At 46.3% G+C, this 22214-nt stretch overlaps 1 protein-coding gene across 1 annotated transcript in view; it reads left to right on the top strand.

Annotated features, from left to right (window-relative positions):
- Window positions 1-22214, top strand: part of LOC119404758 (CD109 antigen-like) — a 99163-nt gene that overhangs the window by 30219 nt on the left and 46730 nt on the right. The window contains 4 exon segments of the mRNA XM_037671423.2: window positions 10756-10936; window positions 19455-19623; window positions 20704-20774; window positions 21495-21546. Coding sequence (XP_037527351.1) covers window positions 10756-10936; window positions 19455-19623; window positions 20704-20774; window positions 21495-21546 — 473 coding nt within the window.

The raw sequence follows: 22214 nt of genomic DNA on the forward strand, positions 1-22214 counted from the left end.
TCAACAACGTCATCATCACCGTGATTAGTGAGCACCAGCACCTCGACCGGACTTGTTAATAGGATCCGTTCGTGATCGCGGCTACGAGAGGTCTAAGTGTAGTGAAGTGCATGGTAGAGCACAGCTGGGGAAATCCTGGCTGCCTCTTACGATGAAATGATCTATGACGCCTCCTGTCCTGCACGTGGCAGCGAGGTCCTTTTGGTGCCCTGTCCACATTCAAGCCGTCTTTACACGCATTATAAAGACCAGTCGTTGTTGGGTCTTGATAAACCAATGTTGAAGTCACCGATAATGATGAGCGGCCTGGTTCTCTCGGCAGGTTTATTGTAGGAAGCATTCACCCCAGTTTTTGCGTAATCGACGTGGTCCACGTTGCGGACCACGTTGCATGGTAGTTGAGCGTCTTCCAGGGGTGTTCTGTTTTCAGCTTCCTCACTTTTCCTTGTGTCCGCCACGGTGGTGTAGCGGTTACGGTGCTCGGCTGCTGACCCGAAGGTCGCGGGTTCGATCCGGCCGCGGCGGTCGCATTTCGATGGATGCAAAATGCTAGATGCCGTTGTACTGTGCGATCTCGGTGCACGTTAAAGAATACCAGATGGCCAAATTAAAGCCCCTACAATTATTATTATTATCACTTTCATTGCGTGTCAATGTGTATGTTCGCGTTTACTGTGTTGGTTGAGACTTTGTATCACCTGTGGCACATACCCGCATAACATAAACTCTGGTATGCGGGTATGTGCCACACGTGACTGAGAGAAAGGGTTTCATGACGTACGCGACTGGTATTTTTCGTTATTCATGTCATGACCAGTGAATCGTGTTCACCATACAATGATCCCCTGCTATGCCAAGTTTGGAACATTAGAAGTTATATGGAGACGACCAGGAGAGCGCCCAGACGTAGGCGGCTAGATAGATAGATAGATAGATAGATAGATACGTAGATAGAAACGCCCAAAGTGCCTGAGGTTCGCTAAGAAATGCTTCGCATTTAAAAATGTTGGGTCCGAGTGAGAATCGAACCCAGGCCGTCTGCGTGGCAAGCATGTGTTCTACCACACAGCCACGCCTCTGTTTGGAGCTGCACTGAAAGTAACTTTCATGCTTCCCAAAAATACGCGTCCTGTATACAGGTGTCACAGTACGAGATGTAATATGGCAGTAATATTGCGTGGTACAAGCGTACATTGCCATCGGGCGTCACACCACGTCAATATCCTAACGACTTGGTGGTTTAAAGACAGCCACCCATTACAAAAGGCACACACATTTCTGCGCGTGTTCCCTTAAGACCACGTAGTGGGTGCATCGAAACTTCGAAAAAGCTTCTCGTGCATAATTGCTCCTGGTTTAAAGCATGCTACCCATTACATAAGGCGCACACCTTAGTGCGCGCATTCTGTTACACTCGTAGTGTTCGAAGTGCGCACTAGAGGCAGGATATCGCTATCGCGTTCAACTCTTAAAGGCGAAGCTTAAGCGTCCCCCAATTTTCACCAAGGCGTACACAAGAACGACACTAGCGCGGGATTTAGCGCGAGATATAGAACTACGCCAGGGCCTACGTAAGAACGACATTAGCGCTACATTAAACGCAGAATTAGCGCTGGATTAGAGCAGAATGAGCGCTGCATTAAGCGCTGGAGTTAGTTTTTTTTTTCTTATAGTACCTAAAATTATATTTAGGCATCTAGCTCTGGACGCAACACGAGGACGGCGTGAAATACGACGAACACAGGCGCACTAATAAAAACCCATTTCATAACCTGTTAGTTAGTCACTAGATTTTCATATTGTACGGTACATAGTGCATGCGTGATATGTGAACTATTACAAATGTGTTTGCACGGGCTGTTGCTCATCGCTCGACATATAATTGTGAAGTTTCTGAAAATAAATCTCTTAAGTGTAGCGCCTGTCTTCACCGCATTTCACGCTGTCCTTGTTGAAAACCAACATGCCCAAACTTACGCTATTTCAACTAAAATGATAATTCGATAGTCTGTAGACGTGTCTTGTATACGTTTCAAACAGAAACAGGGTGCGTCCGACCAATATACTATACTTTTACCCCCGGGGTGATCGAATGGGCGCGCCCGAATACAGTGACGCAGCCGGACGCAGCACGCTGAGGTTCCCCGAACGAGTATAGTGCATATCGCGTAGAGGGGGCCCCGGCACTCGTTCTCAGAGGAGGTGCCTTTCTCACGCCATCCGTTCGCGTTTATCTCCCTTACGTGGCCGCTGGGCACGAAGAGTGCGATGCTAGCGATGCCTTCCTCGGCAGGTCGTGCCGGTGCTGCCGCTCTTTGCTTTGCGCGGCGTTTCTTCTGCGCGGCTTGTCCATGCCGCCATCTGTGCGTATTTACGAGGCGTTCCGTACGGCAGTGCCCGCCGAGCGCGACCTGCCTCCGGCTGGCGGCTACAGCCACCCGCTGTGCTCGCGCCGCCGCGCCAAAGGGCGAACGCCACTCGCTCGGAAGGAATGCGCGCCGACTTCCCCTCATATCCCGAGTGCCTTCGTGTGTTCTTGCATTCTCTGTGTGCTCTGCTCGGAATCCTCTGTGGTAACAAACGTGCGCAGCTTGCGCAGATGTCTTGCGGGCATAAAGCGCGTCTCTGTACCATTGTTCAGCGTCGAACACTCTTGCGGTCTGCGAGATCGACGGGAAACTGGAACGGTCCGCCTTGGTGTACATTAGGGTATCGCATAAAACGGTCACTACTACTACTACTACTACTACTACTACTACTACTACTACTACTACTACTACTACTACTACTACTACTACTACTACTACTACTACTTACGCATGCCCAAATAAAGTGATTTATTGGCATTTTCAATGATATAGTGAAGGTTGCATGCAGAAGGCTTCTACTCAGAACTGCACAGTTCGCAGATAAATAATTCATTCTCGAGTGAAATTGCTGTCGAACAAGATATTGAAGTTCCTTATTTAACTAAAGACGAGGTTAGAAAGGTCACACGAGATATGCCCCGCGTTAAAGCAGCCGGACAGGACGGCATAACAGTCGATTTGATCAAAGATGGGGGTGGGGCGCGGGGGATTTTATATTTAATAAGATCGCGATACTCTACACTCATTGTCTCAAAACTTCAAATGTGTCAGTGAGCTGGAAAAACGCCAACATTATATTAATACACGGCAACGGAGACCTAAAAGACTTGCAGAATTATAGACCCATCAGTTTACTTTCAGTATTATACAAAATATTTACGGAGGTAGCTTTGAAGAGGATAACAGCAACACTTGACTTTAATCAACCTAGAGAGCAAGCTGGCATCAGGAAGGGGTACTGTACAATTGATCACAGCTACGTGATCAATCCGGTAACTGAGAAGTCTACTGAGTACAATAAACCTTCTTATGTAGCTCTTTCATAGACTACGAAAAGGCATTCGACTCCGTACAGATGAGCAGTCTTGGAAACATTGCGTCACCAAGGATTACTTGAGACATGTGTAAATACCTTAGCCAACATCTACAAAGACTGCACACATACCTTGCTTCTCCCCAAGAAAAGAAATAGAAATGAGATAGAATTAGTAGTCATACAAGGAGATACGGTCTTTCAGATGTCCAGTAACGTAGCTTTCTGGGCGAGTTGGTTCATAGTAATCGGAACATAAAACCAGCGAAAAACCACACGAAGACGGCGAAGAAGAACAACCATACGCTTCTCCTGTCTGATTGTTCTTCTTCGCGTGGTTTTTCGCTGGTTTCATCTTCCGATTGCTTTCAGATGTCGTTCATTGAATACTTGGAACAACTATTTAAGTGACTGGATTGGGAACAAATAGCAACTAAGATTAACGGAGAAATTTCAGCAACGTATGGTTTGCAGATGACGTATAGGGGTATCCTGCAAAGATAGCGATGAATTAAAAAAAGAGAGAGAGAGAGAGGAAATGTCTAAACAGAGGAAGTATTAAAACAAAGATAAAAAATTGGCCGCGTATCTGCGTGCTTCGCTGCAAATGTCGTGTAAAGACGATAGAAGAGGCGCTGTGTGAGATATGGACGCCATCTGGCAATACGTCGGGAAACATGAGTGCTGTGTTGCGTGCTGGTAGTCCCGGCGCAGCAGCAGGCGAAGACCGGCGGTGACCAACGCGACCGGCGGGGACGCCAGCCAGCCCGAAAACGCGGTTTGGCGCGAAGCGCTGAAGCAGAGAAACGTCCGCACTCAACGAGTACTCTCCCACACTCTTTATTTACACGTCGCCTGGGTAACACAGGAACAGCCAGAGCGGCGCCCACAACCGGCAGCCTGAAGGCCGTCCACACGCTGCTTTTTCATTTTTTAAATATTTTTTTCACCTTCTTGGCCTTCTCAAAACTAAAGTTTTTCAACACAACCATGGCATTCGTACAGTGCTAATACAGAACCGAAACCGAAACACAAACAATGAGCTCGTGCGGAGGGCACGGAGGAAGGCAAATTTCAGCGCAGTCGCATTTTCAGCTTTGTTGAAACAGCGCTCACTAGACGACGAAGTAAAGAAGGCACACGACAGGGCAGCGCCTGTCCGCTGTGCCTTCTTTTACTTCGTTTGTCGTCTAGTGAGCGCTGTTTCAACAAAGATGAACCGCATACCAACTCGCTCAAGCTTCCATTCTTATGCATTTTTCAGCGCAGCTTAAGAAAACTAGGGTCCTTAAATTACGTATGTACTGCATTTCTATTAAAGGAACACGCCACCTAATACTAGCTAGTGATGTTGCACCTCAGATAGGCATGATATTTACTTTTGATCGACAACGTTCACAAGTATGAACAGCCATACCAGTTCAAGACGGCTGGCCCTGGGCAAGTGGGTCAACTTTCGGCCGAGTGGCTGAATCGAGGGAAGTGCCGACAAACAGAAAGACAGACAGACAGAAAGACAGTCCAAAATTTCTGCTTTTAAGTTCCCCAAGAAAGACTATCGTCTTTAATACGAACGTGATCAATATGCTGAAAGCGAAGATAATGCTCAGTAGTATGGCGAAAAAGAAAGAGTTCACGATTGACAACCAGACTTTGGCGTCTGTACACCAGTATGTGTACCTTGGTCAATTACTAACAGGGCAGCCTGCTCGTGAAAAGGAAACTCACCGAAGTGTAAGGATGGGCTGGAGCGCATACGGCGGGCATTACCAAGTCATGCATGGGCAGTCTGCCGATGCCTCTAAAGAGAAAAGTGCACAATCACTGCGTACTGCCAGTTCTAACATATGGGGCTGAAGCTTGGAGGAGAAAGACTTTATTTATTCCAAGCGGGAAGGGTGCGGTGGTGGAGAGAGCAGAAAAGAATAACAAAGAAACTAGAAAAAAAAAGTTAAGGACCACGCAGCGCGCTGTGGAACGGAAAATGTTAGGCATATCAGTGAGAGATTGGAAGACTGCAGAATGGATCAGAGAACAAACGGGAGTTGCCGATGTTTTAGTTGACATTAAGCGAAAGAAATGGACCGGGGTCGGTCACATAATGCGTAGGACAGAAAGCCGGTGGTCATTTAGAGCGTAGGAACGGATGCCAAGGGATGCAATATGCAGCCGATGATGGCGCCGAGTTAGATGGAGTGATGAAATGAGAAAGTTCGCGGGAGTATAATGGAGAACATTGGGAGCGGGCTTCTTCCTGAAGTGTCGGCATAATATATATATATATATAAAATCTTAGGGGGCTTCTGCCCACCTTGTTTGCTACGGGGCTGTAGGTTAAGGGTCCCTATGGCTATACCACGCCCCTTGTCAAGTGTTGAGAAATCAGTTGCCCGTGCTTGCGCGACAGCTTGCACATACATCCTTCATGCCGGGGCCCTGGCGAGGCTTTACTCGCAAAACGTGCCTCTAGGGCTAGGCACTCATGCATGCAGTGTGGCGGGCCGTCTTCTGTTTTTTTGTCCATTTATTCCGCTTCCTGTCACACATAGAAAAAAAAAACGCGCGCTGTCTTATCTCTGAAGTATTAGGCTTCGTAATATGCGCGGCCTTCAAATAATGTGCCATAGCCGGCTAAACGTAGACCGTAGCGGCAGCGGTAATTGTGAATTCATACATCTTGTATGGCCACGAACCCTGAAAATGAGACGCGCGCTACATCAATCACGCATGTGCAAGTGCATTACACCACCCTATTAATGGTCTATCACACCATTTGTTGCTATAACTGTTTGTATCCATATTCAGCGCAGGCCTTATGCAGGATGTCAGAGCTATCGAGCACCAAGTTTTCAAATAAAAAGAAGAAGAAGAAGAAGAAGAAGAAGAAGGAACGGCGTTACGCGAAGCAAACCTAATTCATATTGTTCCCAGCTCACTGGAGTAACCGCTACTAATTTTTCCTTTAGTGAGGCTTAATCAGTTAATTGTAATAAATTTTGTAACTTGACAGGTACTCACCTAATAACAAAAGGGTCAAGAGGAATCTATAGGCATTTTATATGGCACCTATCTGAGCGATTTTTAACGACGTTTACTGCGTGGTAATTTTGTTCTGACTGAAAAAGGACTTCTAAATATGAAAATACCGCGTTACTACACTGCGTGTGCAAATTAAAAAATTTCGGGGGCGAGGGGAGCTGCACTCCCCCCCCCCCTTTCTCCTTGCTACGCCGATGGTTGACCAGTTAAAGCTATTATCCCCTTTGACGCTACCTTAGAGTCTGCATGACGCATAAAACGCCATAAAAGCTTCAAAGTGCAAGTGTCGCCTAAGGCATGCGGCTCGCAGCCCCACATTGCTACGGTGGACGTGTTAGGTGAAGTTTTACATTTCTTCATCACGTGGCGAGGTGATGCTGCAAATGAGGAGGAAAGCTTGACGTCGATGGGGCATAGTGGAGTGAGTGGACGGGCACAGCAAATCTGTTACGGGCTTTCCATGGCTGTCGCAGTTGGTCGGTTGGTAAAACTTTATTTTTGGTCCGAGAGACGCGACTAGCGCGCAGTGGGCTCCTCCCACGTTGGGACGGGCAGGCTAAGACTGACAAAAAAAAAAAAAAGCTTATACCACCACTGCGCGGCACTAAACAGCTGCTCCTACTATGATGGTACAGTCCCAGGTCAATATTTGGCACATGCGGAGCGCATGTACTTACCCATAGGCTGAGCTGATAACGTACTCTGCGATTTTTTAAATCAAAACTCGAGACTTGACGCGTTCCTGGACTGATGAAGAAGTTTGAGCACACATTTTGATGATTTGGTGGCGCAACACTAACAGAGACTATGAAAGAACATACAATGACCAAATCATCAAAATGGAACCTTACCCAACTCGCCCAAATGTCTACACTCCTACAGTTCATTTCTTGAGCACACCGTCTGAGCATTCTTCACCGGGGAAATAGGCCAACGGATGATGGGAGGGTACGGATGAAGAGAATGAAGAAGTTAAAGATGCCGACACGACGGGTGTTTGATTTACATATATATCTGTATTGCAGCAGAGCTGTTATGGTCGAGGTTTGCCGTGTGTCGTAGATAGAAAATCATCGTCATCATTAACCGGCACGCGCTCAGTGACCGCCCGAGCATTCTGTATACCGATGGCTAACAAGATAAGCTGAAACGTGCCCACCAGCTCTCCTGTGACCGAGCCTCGCGTGACTTAGTGCGAGCTGCGCAAATTTTTTTTATTAGTGTTATCATTATTCTTTATTCAATAATACAGTTTGCGGCCTGTACCCCGTAGTGGGTTCATATCATTGGAAGAGAGCAATTAGCATTAGCATCATCAGCATAATCAACAGCAACTACTATTTCTGCAAAGGCGTCGCTGGCCGCACCGATAATTCCTGTTTTCCCGCCAACAGCTCACATCACGACGGCGCGTTTTCGCACACTTACAACCAGAAAAAGCTTATTAGACTCGGCATTGACAGCTTCTCCAGAGTACAAGCGCCTTCTATTATATTGGCACAACGATTTATCTAATTGAAGGATGATGGAAGCTGCGATAACCAAAATTCGTTGCCGCGTTACTTTCCTCAATTCTTACTTCCATCGATCAGGTTTAGTGAACTCCTCTCTGTGCCTCCTCTGTAACCAGGAAGAAACGATTGGTCATTTCTTCATATCATGTCGCCGGTTCCACACTTTCAGGAAACGAATGCTAGCACCACCTCTTCGAAAGCTGGGCCTGGAATTATCAGAATCCATTCTTCTTTCTTTTGGGGCCACTACCCTGGGGTACAGCCTCAGGGATGTTTTTCTTGCTGTTCAGGAATACATCATTGCTTCTAAAATAATCGCTTGCTAAATTCCATGGGCATTAAGTTTTTCATTACTCATAATTGGCACTTCAATTCAATAATTAAAAACAAATAGCGCACCAAGGAGTCACACCATGCAGAAAATATAGGAAGAATTCACCAACTACTCGGCTGATCCCCTCCATTAGGTATGTGCCATGAGGAGAGGACAACAACAACTATTTCTGTTTATCAAGCGCGGGTCTGTTAGGAGCCGAACAATGGCATAATTTGGCGCAATCGACAGGTGTAACCAAACCGTAAGGGACATTTTTGTGACGAACTGCAACGTCCGAGCGGTACTCAAGAGCTACCAAGTCCAAAGTGATTGTCTCATCGATCCCTCTATGGAAGCAACAACGGGTGAGCATGTTGGTCTAGCTATGATCAAGCTGCTATCTCCCTTGAGGAACTTTTCAAAATCTGCAGCGATTAATATCCTGATGGTCGTATTTAGCCTGCTCATGCTCAAACAACAGATGAGATGCACAGCCATCATAAGACGAGATATCCCCGATTCCAAGAATATACGCGTCAAGAGTAACAAATTTCACTGCAGAACGCTCCACGTTTGGAAACGCTCCTGTGTGTGTTGCTTCAGGGGAAACCGCCGCGTTGAGCTATTGTGAGTAGATTATTTTGAACGGGCCATCTGATAAATCAAGAACGATGGGTAATTTTCTATGAACATTGCTGAACACATCACCTCCGGTTCGCATCGTGAGATATTTTGACGCTGATTGCGCAATGATCTTATCACGAAACTGTAACTGCGTGCAGAAGTAAGCTAATCAACTTAAAGTGTTCGTGTATGTGCATCGTAATGTTCTAACATGATAATGTGCCAACATTGATGCTTGGCACGGGTAGATAAATTTCTATATGCTACATTCTGTACCAGTATTTATCGTACATCAATACCCCCCTCCCCCCCATACACACGCGCATACACACACAAACACACACACAGAGACACACACACACGCGCGCGCGCGCGCATGCACACACACACGCACGCACACAAGCGCACCTCGCACTATGAGTTCGTGATGCTGTAACCTGTCGATATACGACAGCTTTCCTGCAGCTGAATACTCAAGTTAGTGAATAACGTCACCAGGACGCACAGTTGCATCTTCTACATGCTACAAACCCAGTAGTTGACGCTATGTACAGTTAGAGCAAGAGTAAAAACTGCGGGGGCATGTACGCCCGCGACACAGGCATACAATCGGCATTGTGATGGTCGTCGTACAAGTGGCCTTACCTGTAACCACATGGAATTTATACGCATTTCAGACTTTTGCTTTTGATGTCACGAAGAATCCATTCTCGTCGCACAATAACCACGCTGACGTTACGCATATAGCAATAGGTCGGCGAACTCAACCTTTGGTCTTTACAAGGGTAGATTCTTGGGCTTGCTGGAAATTCATAACATTAGACCTACAGCGCGAGGACACAAAGACAAGAAAGAAGACGACACACTGTAATGAAACAGCGCAGTGTGTCCTCTTCTTTCTGTACGTCTATAACTTTGATCCTGAGTGTGAGTGAGGTTCATTGACCCCTTGGTGGTGCGAGTGCAAGCGTGTGGGCGGGAATCTGGGTCGTATAGTCGAAGCGAGTGGACGTTGACGCTTGTCTGAGTAACAGTGGGTCACAATGAATCAGCACTTTTGTCTGCCTGAGCGAATTCAAATGAGCCTTAATCACTTGCAATTACAGATGTACTACTGCATGTCTGCAGTGCGTGCGATGGGGTTCTCAATTTTGTGGGCAATTATGTGACGCGCACCTCGACTTGAATGACTGCGTGGTTATCGCGCACTCTTTATTTGACTTCATGAAGGCGAGAAAAAAATGCCCCTGTAATGCGTTCCGTGCGCTGAACATTTCAAAATGGCATAGACGTTCTTGAGAATTTGTTTTCAAGAACGAGACATGAGGGCTCATTGAATATGCTGCTTTATACTGGTCGCGTCGAGAAATCAAGCCCAGAGAACGATAAACTTAGTTACTGCCACTTCACTGCTGTCCATGTTGAAATATACTTTTGCTTTGCGACCTCTGCTTTGTTTTCTATCACTTTTATTTTCTCCGATTGTTAGTGGACTTGCACGCTAATGCGAGGAAAGGCAGGCAGCACATTCTAGCATATTTCTGCATGCCGCCTGTCTTTAGCGAGGAGCTGCATATAGCTATGAAAGCAGATGCACACTGTCCTATTAAGTACTTCACCTAGTCGGTGGTTGCTAAAGGTCTTAAGGCAGTTGCTTATATTTGCCGGCAAATTTTAGTTCTGGATATTCTACTTTATGATAAGTTCTACTTATATTTGCTGCTGAATTCTAGTTTAGGATATAAATTACTTGACAAAGGCAAGGGAAATACTCAAGTGCACTGATTTTTTTTTTTTGCTTGTTCTATATTGGATGTTAGATGTCGGCGCGTGTTTAAATGTGTGTGCTTTCTGGCGCAGGCGGTACCTGGTGCTGGCGCCCCGGGTGGTTCGTCCCAACCAGGTGTACCGGGTGACAGTGACGCTGCTGTCGGCGAACGCGGCGCACACAGTGCGCGCTTCGCTGCAGCGCGAGTCCGAGGAGGTGGCCAGTGCCAAGGAACTCGTCGCCTCCGGGGAGACCGCCGTCCTGCTCATGAAGGTGATGGATTCAATGATCAATTGAGTGATTGATCGACTGAAAGTTTATGGGACAAAGGCATCTGAGGCAACATAGCGCCAACATAGCATGGACAAGCTCCATCTTTATTCCTTCTAAGCTCTCAAAGTAGCGTTACATTCGCACGATTTTCACGAGTTCTGAGCGCAGGGAGTACTATATATGGCTTCCTCTGCAGTGTAGGTAACGAATACTGCTAGCAGCGAATGAACGTAGCTTATGGAATAAGAAGTGAGTAGATTGCAGTTTCTGTGGTGCCTGTTTGATGCTGACTGCGCCCCCAACGCGACAAAGTTAGATGGTATTCGCATGTGCTTATATAGTCACAGCGGGTATATGAGGCGGGTATAGCGGGTATAGCGGGTGAGTGATGGTTCGAACACTGAATTCACTGAGTAAAAACAACTCCAACGCGAGTCTAACTTTACATGAATTTAATTCGTTTCCGCGCTTCGTGTTGATTATACAAATGTTTCCAAAAATCATGCAAGATGTCTTGTAAAACAGGACAGGTGAGCCATTCCAGCGGTTTTCTCCATATTGCTTTTGCCACAGCAGTACTTTGACTTGACTTCTAGTTGTGATAAGACGAGTATATCATAAAAGTTGGACTAAGCGACTTTTTGACCTCAAGAGCCAAACCACAATCCTAATGTGAGTCCTGAAGCTCGTATTCCGAAGGTTTTATAACTGCTTCAATGTATGCAAAGAAGCTGACGCTGCTATTTTTTTTGCGGAGTAGAGTGAATCCCTGCTGCTCTCCTCCACATACACCGCGTAACTGTCACTGTTCCATGATTGCCTACAATTTAGAAAATCTCGGCTGCATATATGCGTGCCCATAGACTGATAGCCGTGGCATTTTTGCACCTGAAGCCGATGTAAAAAACAAGGGAGAGAGGGAGAAATTTAAGGAGGGCATCCAGCAGCACAAGCTCCGTTACACAGTTCACTGCGCACAAACAATGACTTAAGGTTGTGGGACACAGACACGTGACCACACAATGGCAGCACGTGCTCCAGCTAAACAGTTCACCCTAAAACTATGTGTGCGCACATGAGCGCAAGTTCTTGCATTCGGTGCAGTTATAATTGGGGCTGCACTCGCCGTACTATCGCTCCCGGCATCTGCGACCTACGTTTCGTATATTACAAACGCGTATTTCGTCAAGATGCGTTTGTCGAACTGCGTGACCCGCTTTGAGAAAACTGGCCACCACGTGGAGCCTCATCCGCAAGGCAACACCCACAATGCTGCTTCACAAATCACTGTATGATATACCCACGCAGGCGAAATGGTGCTCAAGACACGTCTCCATTCCTCGAACATTTCTTTGTACTGGCCACGCAGACGGGCGACCGTACAATACAATACACGCAATCTTTGAGCACGCCTGCATGCGAAAAGAAAGCTTGCGGGCGGATGCAGCGCGCCTATACAGCTACGTCGCAAGAGAGTGAGGAGCAGTCTCACGTAACACAATAGAACCTGCAACTGATGTCGACTGTGTATCGAGAGCACGCGCCTTCCGAGTCGTCCCTCAGTCCATTCTGGTTTTTCCGTTGTGCGGTCAGCACCTAACTGCTACTACCTATACATATTGTCCTTGAGGCAAGATTTCTCACGTTTTGAGCCACTGCAGACGTAGTGAACAAGCGGTAACGAGACCGTGTCGGCTTTTTTTTTTGTTATTGTTGATTGCTGATTGTGCCTACAAATAAGGCGTGTCTTCCCTTCCGTCAAGGTGTAGGTATAATGCGCACAACTATTGAAGCAGGGCGTTTGAGAACTAAGCCAAGTAACGACGCTCGTCGGCCGCTTCGCGTCCGTCCTTGCCAGTAATTGGTTCGCCCGAGGTGCCTTATGCCGCGCGGTGACAAAGCAGCAAGCTCGTGCACACAACTCCTCCCGCTTGCGATAGGGGGTGCAAATACAATCATCGACCTCGAGGAGCAACATACCGAGCTGCATACTACGACCTCGTCCCCCGTTGCTAGGTGCGCGGTAATTAGATGGTTCTGTCATTAGACCGCCAGTGATGCGAGACTCTTTCCTCGTCTTTGTCTGAGAAGTTCTGCTCCCGCAACAAAGCAGAAGATCGCGCCAGCATGGAAACTAGAATAGACCAGAAGGAAATTGAGTTCGATCGTTTGTGGCGGATAGGATTCAACGCACTACACAGAACAACGGTGTATTGCTTCGTATGCACTCATCGCACGTCGCCGAGACTAGTAAACAAGAAAGTACTCTTTCGAAAGCAGAGAGTTATTCCTGGCAGCGAAACTGGCTTTCTCGTAATGCAAAAATTTCCTATATTGGCATCCCTTCCACCATCAGCATCGTAGCATGCATTTCTTTTCGCTTTTAGGTTCTCTCCCTTAAAGTAAACAATATACATGCATTCACATAGGGATAATTGAGCATTTCTAAGTGGATATTTCTTTATTTCCTTACTGCGCAGAATAACGTTTGTAAGACATCACAAGAAACATATGTTATTTTTATTTGTCATGCCTATAGCTGTTGTATCTCCAGGTGGATTGTTTTAAGGCAGCGTCACAGCAGTAATACTACCCCCCCCCCCCAACCAATGCGTGCGCGCACGCACACACGTACGCACACCTACCCATCCAAACAAATAAACAAAACAAATAAACAATGAAGTACCGGCCACTGCGTCCTGCAGGGGGAACTGCTTGTCCTATATTTGGCTTAATTTCCGACAACGTTTGTGTTAATAGGTAAGGACACGCGTCTTATTCTCCCTAGTCACCTAAGAGGGGGGGGGGGGCGCAAAATCTGCCTCGTACATTGACTTAGTAGGGGGGGGGGGCTGCGATGAACCTTCACCCCCCCCCCTGATGAGGAACCCTGCGCACGCCTATGCTCAGCGCACAAAGTTCCGGTGCATCACGTGCAACATTGTTCTTTGCATCACGTCCGCGCGAAACTTCTGCAGGCAGTTTCACAACAAATAATCGTGCTTATCGCGAGCAAATGTAAAACTTCGTTGTAGGCGAGTGTCGTTCGTTTTCCGTGCATTGAGACCCAATGTGCATTATAATGCACACACCGCTGTGCAAAAACTGTTTGCCGTACAGACGCAATTTTTCTCTGGTTTAATACAGCATGTGTGTGCATTCCAAACATGTGTTTTGATTTCACCTGTTTGCCACAAATTTGCTCAGGTCTCAGGAGGATATACGCGACACGTTTGCCAGAAAATGAATGTAGAATTACCAGTAAAATACGATGATCGCATTAATAATCGCTATAGACATCACGAGGACGGAGGAAAAAAGTGATGGAGAGGCGGACGCAATGGCCTTTTTGGTTCTTGTGAAGAAATTGTTTTGATTTACACCATCTTATTGCAGGAAGGCGTGAGGCTGTACGCTTTGTCCGCGCTATCGCGCGTCCTGCCTCACTTGAACTCCCGATTTGTCTTTGTGCACCTTTTCTCACTAGAAGCAATGTACGTATACACTGAAAAAGAAAGAAAGAAAGAAAGAAAGAAAGAAAGAAAGAAAGAAAGAAAGAAAGAAAGAAAGAAAGAAAGAAAGAAAGAAAGAAAGAAAGAAAGAAAGAAAGAAAGAAACGTATGTCCGCTCTTTCATCATAACTGTCATTTTTTCATTGTTCTTTACATAACACAAGACCGGTCCCACCCTGTTCACATTGCGCGTGTTCGGCAAACGAATGCAACGGCGGCGAGTGTGCTTTTCAAAAAGAAAGCTACAGCTTTACCATTTTACCAGTAACGTATGAAATTCGCAGCACAGCTCAACAGTCGCTTCGAATTCATTCGGTTATAGGCGTTCCGCTCTCAGGCCCGTAAATGCGTTGCCTGCTGCCGCTCTCGTCTGTTCTGTCGTCGCCACCATGGAGAGCACCTCTCGAGAGCCAGAGTCCAGCGGTGCTTCGCATATCCGGCCACGCTGCTTACGCCGTCACGCGCCGGCGACATCTGGCCCTGTCCGGCGTGACGGTGGCCATTGTCCGCTCGCCGAGAGGTCCGCACGCGACTTCGCTTCGGTCTGCGCCCGCATTATTCGCGCCGTTTTCCAGCGCGCTTCCTCCGTGCAGCGTTGCGTGTTCGCTGCGTCGCTGTACTCACCGCACGCAGGAAGAGGACAAGCAAGAAAACGAGAGTAACTCGGATGCAAACAAAGGCAAAAGAAAAACAATATTCAGAAACCGCGCTGCGGACATTGTGCGAGGGGCACTGTGATGCGCTGTTGCGTCCAGGCAACTGGAGGTAACGCGGGTTTTTGCAACTTTCGAAAGCAGAGTGTTTGCTGCAGCTGTCGTTTTCAAGAAAGCCTCCAAAACACACGAGTGTTTATAAAGACGCCTTTACAGAGTCTTATAAGGACAGACCTCGACAGTGGGAGTGCGATTATTCTTTGCGACAGAACAAACAATTTTACGCACCGCTGTGAAATCTGTGGGTCCAACCTTGTAATTGACATTACTGACTTGCCTTCAAGCATGTTCCCCGTTAATCGATTACTTGATGACGGACACACGATTTACCGCTTTATTATTCACCATGCAGTCACTCAGTACCTTTCTAGAGTCCTTAGCCGAGCAGAAACTTGTTTTAAAAGATGGTTAAACGTGGACAAAACACGCTTGATTTTTTTTTCATCGCACGTACACCTACGTTCACTCTTTATAACTACGTCCTATTTCGCTCGGAAATATAATCAGTGCTTTTCTGCAAGTATTTGGGCATTGTTTTAATATTTAATCTATGTATGTTATTCCAAGCCCGGGGATCTCAACACCCACCGTTTCTTTGTTGATATTTACCCACTGAATCCCGCCGCATGAAAATCGGGAATGAAGCTGCATATCTCTTACAAACCTACCGACTTGTATTAATAGTGCATGCCTTTTTTTTTTTTTTGCCCCAGTGTAATAAATGCAACCATTCCACCGCGTGATTCAGATATTAAAGCGATAGTTTTGTCGTCTTGCTTTCAGTGATTTGACGGGTTGGCTCAGTCGGCTTCTTACCGAGTATGGTGGCCTCGAGACAGTAACGCAGTAAACTGGGCTTAACCCGGATGCGACCTGATGAAAAGCTGGCCAATCATGGTGTAGTATAAATCCGCTGTCGTGTGGTTCAACGGTGGCTCGCGTGGTCGGGCGTTACCGCGTACGCCTGATTTCCCGGGCAGGCACGTAACTACCACGCTAATAAAAGAATAATTTGTGGGGTTTTACGTGCCGAAACCACGATATGATAATGAGGCACGCCGTAGTGGAGGGCCCCGGAAATTTCGACCATCTAGTGCTCCTTAGCGTGCACTGACATAGCACAGTACGCGGGTCTGCTGCGTTTCGCGTAACCACCATGCTACAAATTAAGCTTGCAGTATACGAACTGTTTTAAAGCGTTGAACTTACCGCTTCGCTAAAGCTTCCATTCACAGAGATATAAATAACGTACGTCGAATATCTCGCTGTTCTTTTTCAATAAGTGGTCAAAATTTTTGTGTGAATATCTTTGCAACAACGTCTTTGTCACAATTTCTTGTGATCGTTTCTGATGCGGAAGTATCAGCGCGTTCATAGCGCGTTCATAGATTTGTACGTTTATGGTGTTTTTATTATTTTTAGTTACTGATTTTGGAATGCTTCAAGTGGTTTATGAAAGACAAAGATTTTCTGAAAAAAAAAAGAGAGGGAGACGAGAGAGAGAGAAAATCATAATAATATAATAACAATTGTTGTGGTTTTACGTCCCAAAACCACGATATGATTATGAAGGACGCCGTAGTGGAGGGCTTCGGAATTTTGACCATCTGGTGTTCTTTAACGTGCACGACAGTACACGGGCCTCTACCATTTCGCCTCCATCGAAATGCGACCGCCGCGGCCAGGGTCGAACCCGCCACCTTCGGGTCAGCAGCCGAGCACCGCAACCGCTACACCACCGCGGCGGACAAGGAGAGAGAATCGTAGCACTAGATCAGTTCGACGTTATAATCAGAGATTAAACGAAGCGTGATTCTTCATAGCGTTACATAGGCTCTTCGTGCATTGTTATCTGCCTCCAAACTTCGGATTCCCGAGCCGTGAGCCATACCAAGCACTAGACCCTAGCAAAGACATTGGCTCGTCCAAAACTGTGAAGCAGTGTAAATGCCTGGGCTACAACATTGCGCTCTCTTAGTTTGAGCAGTGTTTGCTTGTGTTCAGCAAGAAGAAAAGGTCGGCTCCGGCTTTTACCGGCATCTCAAAGTTCCATGCGATCCATAGTCCTATGCATAAAGCTCACTGTCGTAATCGAGTGTTCTCCTCTTCGCGGCACATATGCAGGATCATCTGAGAACACACAAACAGCGATGGTCCCAGCGGACATGAGCCTATATGCGTTGCTGTTACTGCTTCGACATCCCTGCTACTTCGATCCGTCGCTCAAGCGGAAACGGCATGCCTGATTGGGATCTGTCTTTTCCGCAAATAACGCGGCTTCTGGCTCGAAAAGCTACACCGTTGCTCCTGGAAGAGACGCACGCTCGTACGGTACACAAGATCGATAGCTTGCTGCTTGGTAGCGACGTGCGATATACATAAGCATCCGGCATTTGTATACTGGAAGCAGGCTGCTTGATCAGGTGTTTCTCTTAGGCCTTGTTTACCGCTTCCAATCGCCTTCGGAAACTGGCTGTTGTGCGGGTGGCGCTATCTATCGACCCGGTGAAACGATCGAACACATACAAAAAACCGAGGCGTTTCTATACGCGTATCAACGACCTCGAACGTTCGCCATGCGCCCCTCTTACTAGTTAGTAACGCGATACACACAAGACTATGAGAACGGATTTCCGCTCTCTGACGTCGCTTGGTTTCCTTGCACGTTGTTGACGGGGACCTGTTTCATGGTTTACTGAACGCAGAGCACACTGCTCTGGCGTAGCTTGTATGATGGATCACACGTCTGCGTGTCTCGCTACAGGTAACTAAATATAGCCTCGCGTTTCGATGACAGCACGACCCTAACAATTCGAGAGAAAAAAAAGGCACATCCTAAGTTTCGCAGCCTGCATCTTACCTGCTGTTGAGACGTCAAAACAGCGCTTCAACTAGTCGAGGTAGACTTATACAAAATATTGCAGCAGACGGAGCGTGGCTGGAGTTGCTCAGCAACGCATCTTCGCAACTGCATTACTCCGTGTGGCATTTCTCCATATATATTTTCCCTTTCTGTCGCGTAAAGTCGTGATCGCTATTCACGAATAAGCATACTTGGTGGGCAAGTCATACCTCCTGAAGTTATGTCCCGAATCTTTGAGGATGATGTTACTGTTACACGCGTGCGCTGGTGGTGTCCGGTTTTTTCTGTCAGACGCTGCGCATTGAGCAAGAACTGCTGCAAAAACTTGTCGGTCATGTATAAAAAAAAGACAATCTCATGGTCGAACCGGTGGTCACATAGCATCCAATTTCTCTGCCTTACCAACTTCAGCGAGATCCATTAAAAGATAGCGTTGCGAGCAGCGCTGATCTGGAGTGCTTTCCAACAAGGCTTTAACATTCCTCGCAGAGTCTTTTCGCCAGCGTGTAGGTGAGAGTATGTTATTTGATTGCATATGCCGACCCAGAAATCAGGGAAAAAAAGTTTTGTAGAACAACAGTTTCGCAAGAATGTGTACAACGGAGTGGAAGTTAGGCTTTACATTATCAGGAATCATCATTGACGAAATCATGTGTGCACTTACAAACTCCTCCACATCAACTTCTCAGAATAGATACTGATAAATGCAAAATGCAACTCCGCTTTGTAAAACAATGACACTCGAAAAAGACATACGCATACGCACGCACTCACGCATGCCCGATGAAAAGCACGCCAGGTGAAAAGGTGACCTATATCAAAGCCACCTCGCAGATGGCTCGCTAGCTGTGCGTGTCTTGCGTATCCTGCTTGCGATGTATGATGCTTTGCAGAGTACAGGTAGTGCAGGTCTGCTTTGGCATGTTTGTTCAGATAGGTGGGGAGCGTCTTAGCATTGCCCAATAGTTTCCAGGAGTTCTACCTGTAACACTAACGATATCTTAGTGTGTTTTCTTTTTTTTTTTGCCGTTTCATGAAGTTTTGGACATAGGGATTGCGCAGTCGGTACTGCTGGCGCTCCACGGCACAACGCTTCTTGTTACTGCGACCAAGGCTTAGGATGTAGCGGTGATAAACGCCAAGCGTCGTTCGCAACACGAGTGTACAGCAGCAGCAGCAATACGTTGTGGAAGCACATACGCTAGTTTGGGCTTTACACACAATGACGCGTGCGCATTCTATAGAAGAAGTTATGCCGACGCCGAATTAGTATATAGCCTTTTTAGTACGCAGCGCTTCCTAGCGAGTCACCCCGAAGATCACGCGGGTAATGACGCATCGTGAGACAAGCAACGCCTCAAAATTATACAGTGCAGCACCTTTTTGCTCATCAGCTGAAACGACGACTTGGTCGTCTTTTATTTTCGCAGATTCCACAGAACGCCAAGCCGGGCAAATATCAGATGCGCGTCGAAGGTAACGTCAACGGCGTTCTGGGTGGCACCGGTTTCCTTCAAGAACAAGACGTTGAATTCCAAGCCCAATTTCTCACCATCCTCATCCAGACGAACCAGTTCGTCTACAACTTCGAGCAGTCCAGTAAGTCACTAATTCACTTATTGCGCCGTTTACTGCTGCTTATTTCATCTGGGTGTCCTATAGCATGGCTGAACCCATGTGTTTCCATGGTTAAATTGTTATTGCTTACTGGCGTCATTATCGCTTGACCCTCTTTAGCGTACCTTCGTTTTTTTTGTGTTTTTTTTATAAATGAAACACCGCGATAGCCTTAAATGCTGGTTTATACTGCGTCTGTCTCACTTTTCATAGAAATTCTTAAAAGAAACGAAAGAATGAATGACAAAACGTTTTCGATGTACCACATGCATATGAAAAAAAAAAAAACAATCGATACACCACATGTATATGGTCGTTTGTTCAGGCATACACTTTTTTTTTCTGCTCTTTATGAGTAACGGGAAAAGCATTGCAATCTCTCGAAAGTTTCCGGGTAGAAAATTTTTCACCTCTCAATGTTCCTAAATTTTCCTTTGGCGACCCTCCACATCGAAAAGCTTCACCAAAGTTCTTAGATTTTTTTGTTGCACCGGTGTCGAAGGGGTGTGTCATCGCAAATTCCCCGCCATGAGCGACAACGGTATATATGTTTACCGTATTCCTTGTGTGTTGGACTGCCGCTCATTGGCGTCTGATCACGTGGGTGAGCCCGATAATGCGCCCGGCAGGCCAGCACCAAGGAACGTGTCATTCCTCGGTAGGCCTGCGAGGATTCAGCAGCTGGTGTTGTCCACTGCGACGTGCAGGATTTGTCTTCCGAACGTTGTACCTGGTAAAGCGTTCATGCATACAATGCGGTTGCATCGGCTTATTGCTACATTCTTTATCCCTTGTCGTCATTTTCTTCTTCTTCCGTTTTGTCAGACCATTTGCAATGTGGATCGCTACATACCTTGCTTTGTGAACCGGCACCGTTGAGTGATATTTCCCGCTTTCTTTAACAATAACTTGAGCAGAAACTAGACTTGTTTGCTATGCTTACTGGCATTTACATGCAGTAAAACGCCTTTTTATTCCTTCTTTTGCGATTCTGACAGAAATTGGAAGACACGTGATAGTTAAATACGTACATACGTTCCTGACAGTTGTTATTCCTTGCAGTTAAGGCCAGAATTGTTCTCCTTACAACCGAACTGAAGCCATATGCGGAGCCGGTGGATGTCTACCTCACGGTAAGTTACGAGATTACGGTGCAAGACCCTGCCACCTGTGATCAATATGCCAATAAAACGATCGGTACAACAATTTGTGCAAGGAAACATGGCGAGTATGCCGCCGTGTAGTATGGCGAGTACACAGCCAGGTTCTAAATGCACCGAGTTATTGTTTTGTACATCGCATTCTGTTTCTTCCCAAGTATTATGCTAGTTATGTGCGAAAAGTCAATAGATCTTCAAGTACTCTCTGTGTGTTCGTCTTTAAATGAAGCTCGTCGGCCGTGCCGCAGCGCTGTATGGTGTGAAAGACATGTAGTCTGACAACTCTTTCAGACTGTGCGCATACCATAAATACCTTAGTTTAAAGTCCATGAGGAAATTAGTTCTGATAAGCTTCAAAGCGCTAAAAAACAGGGACAAACGAAAAAGAGTGGACACGACGAGCGCTAACTTGAAACTGAAATTTATTACAAGAAAGATTGGAAAAAGGTAAACCCTATTTAGATGGCTATTAGATTTCAGTTTCAAGTTAGCGCTCGTCGTGTCCACTCTTTTTCGTTTGTCCCTGTTTTTTAGCGCTTTGAAGTTGTGCCATGATGTCTTACAAACTCGCCCAAGCTTCCGTGCTTCTGATAAGCTGAGACAAAATGCGACTGGAAGGCAGTCTAAGGGCTAGTCTTACATTTACACGCTGCCCAAATATATGTTTTTGAACTCTTCCTCGCATCTTTCTAGGATTCTCGAGGAATTGTGATGAAGCGGTGGCTTTCTCAGTACCCATACCTTGGTAAGTTTCGCAAGAATGTTCTAGTCTTGTTCCCATTTTTGTTATGAAAGTGTGAAGTTGACACCCGTTCCAGCTCGAACATCATTAAGCTTTCTGTATCTCGGCTACTGACCCGAAAGACGCGGGTTCGGTTCTGGGCACGGCGGTCGCATTTAGGTGGAGGCTAAAATGCTTGAGGCCCGTGTACTTATACTTAGGTGTACGTTAGAGGACCCCAGGTGGTCGAAATTGCCGGAGCCCTCCAGTACGGAATGCCTCGTAATCATATCATGGTTTTGGCATGTAACACCCGGAAAATTATTCCTATTAAGCTTTCTATGCGTATAAGTTAGTATTTATATCGAAACACACATGATAATCCGGCGAAAGAAAGTATTGCACGACACCCCAAATATATTTAAAATCAGAGTTCTAAATAATACCAATTAAATATCTCTGAACAAAAACAGACACGCATGCGAACACAGATTATGCAACATTATTTGTCAAAGACACGACACAATGTGGCTGAAGATTGAAAGAGACGTCATACAGTGTGTTTCAAGAAATGTGTCCGAAAATCTTAAAAAAGTATGGTAAATGCAATACTTGCTCACTGCCTTCATAATTACTTTTTCTGTAGCTGCAGACATCTTAAGATGACTAGAGACATCAATTCCTGCGAAAGG

The sequence above is a fragment of the Rhipicephalus sanguineus genome, chromosome 1 (assembly GCF_013339695.2).
Source record: "Rhipicephalus sanguineus isolate Rsan-2018 chromosome 1, BIME_Rsan_1.4, whole genome shotgun sequence".
Lineage (NCBI taxonomy): Eukaryota > Metazoa > Arthropoda > Arachnida > Ixodida > Ixodidae > Rhipicephalus > Rhipicephalus sanguineus.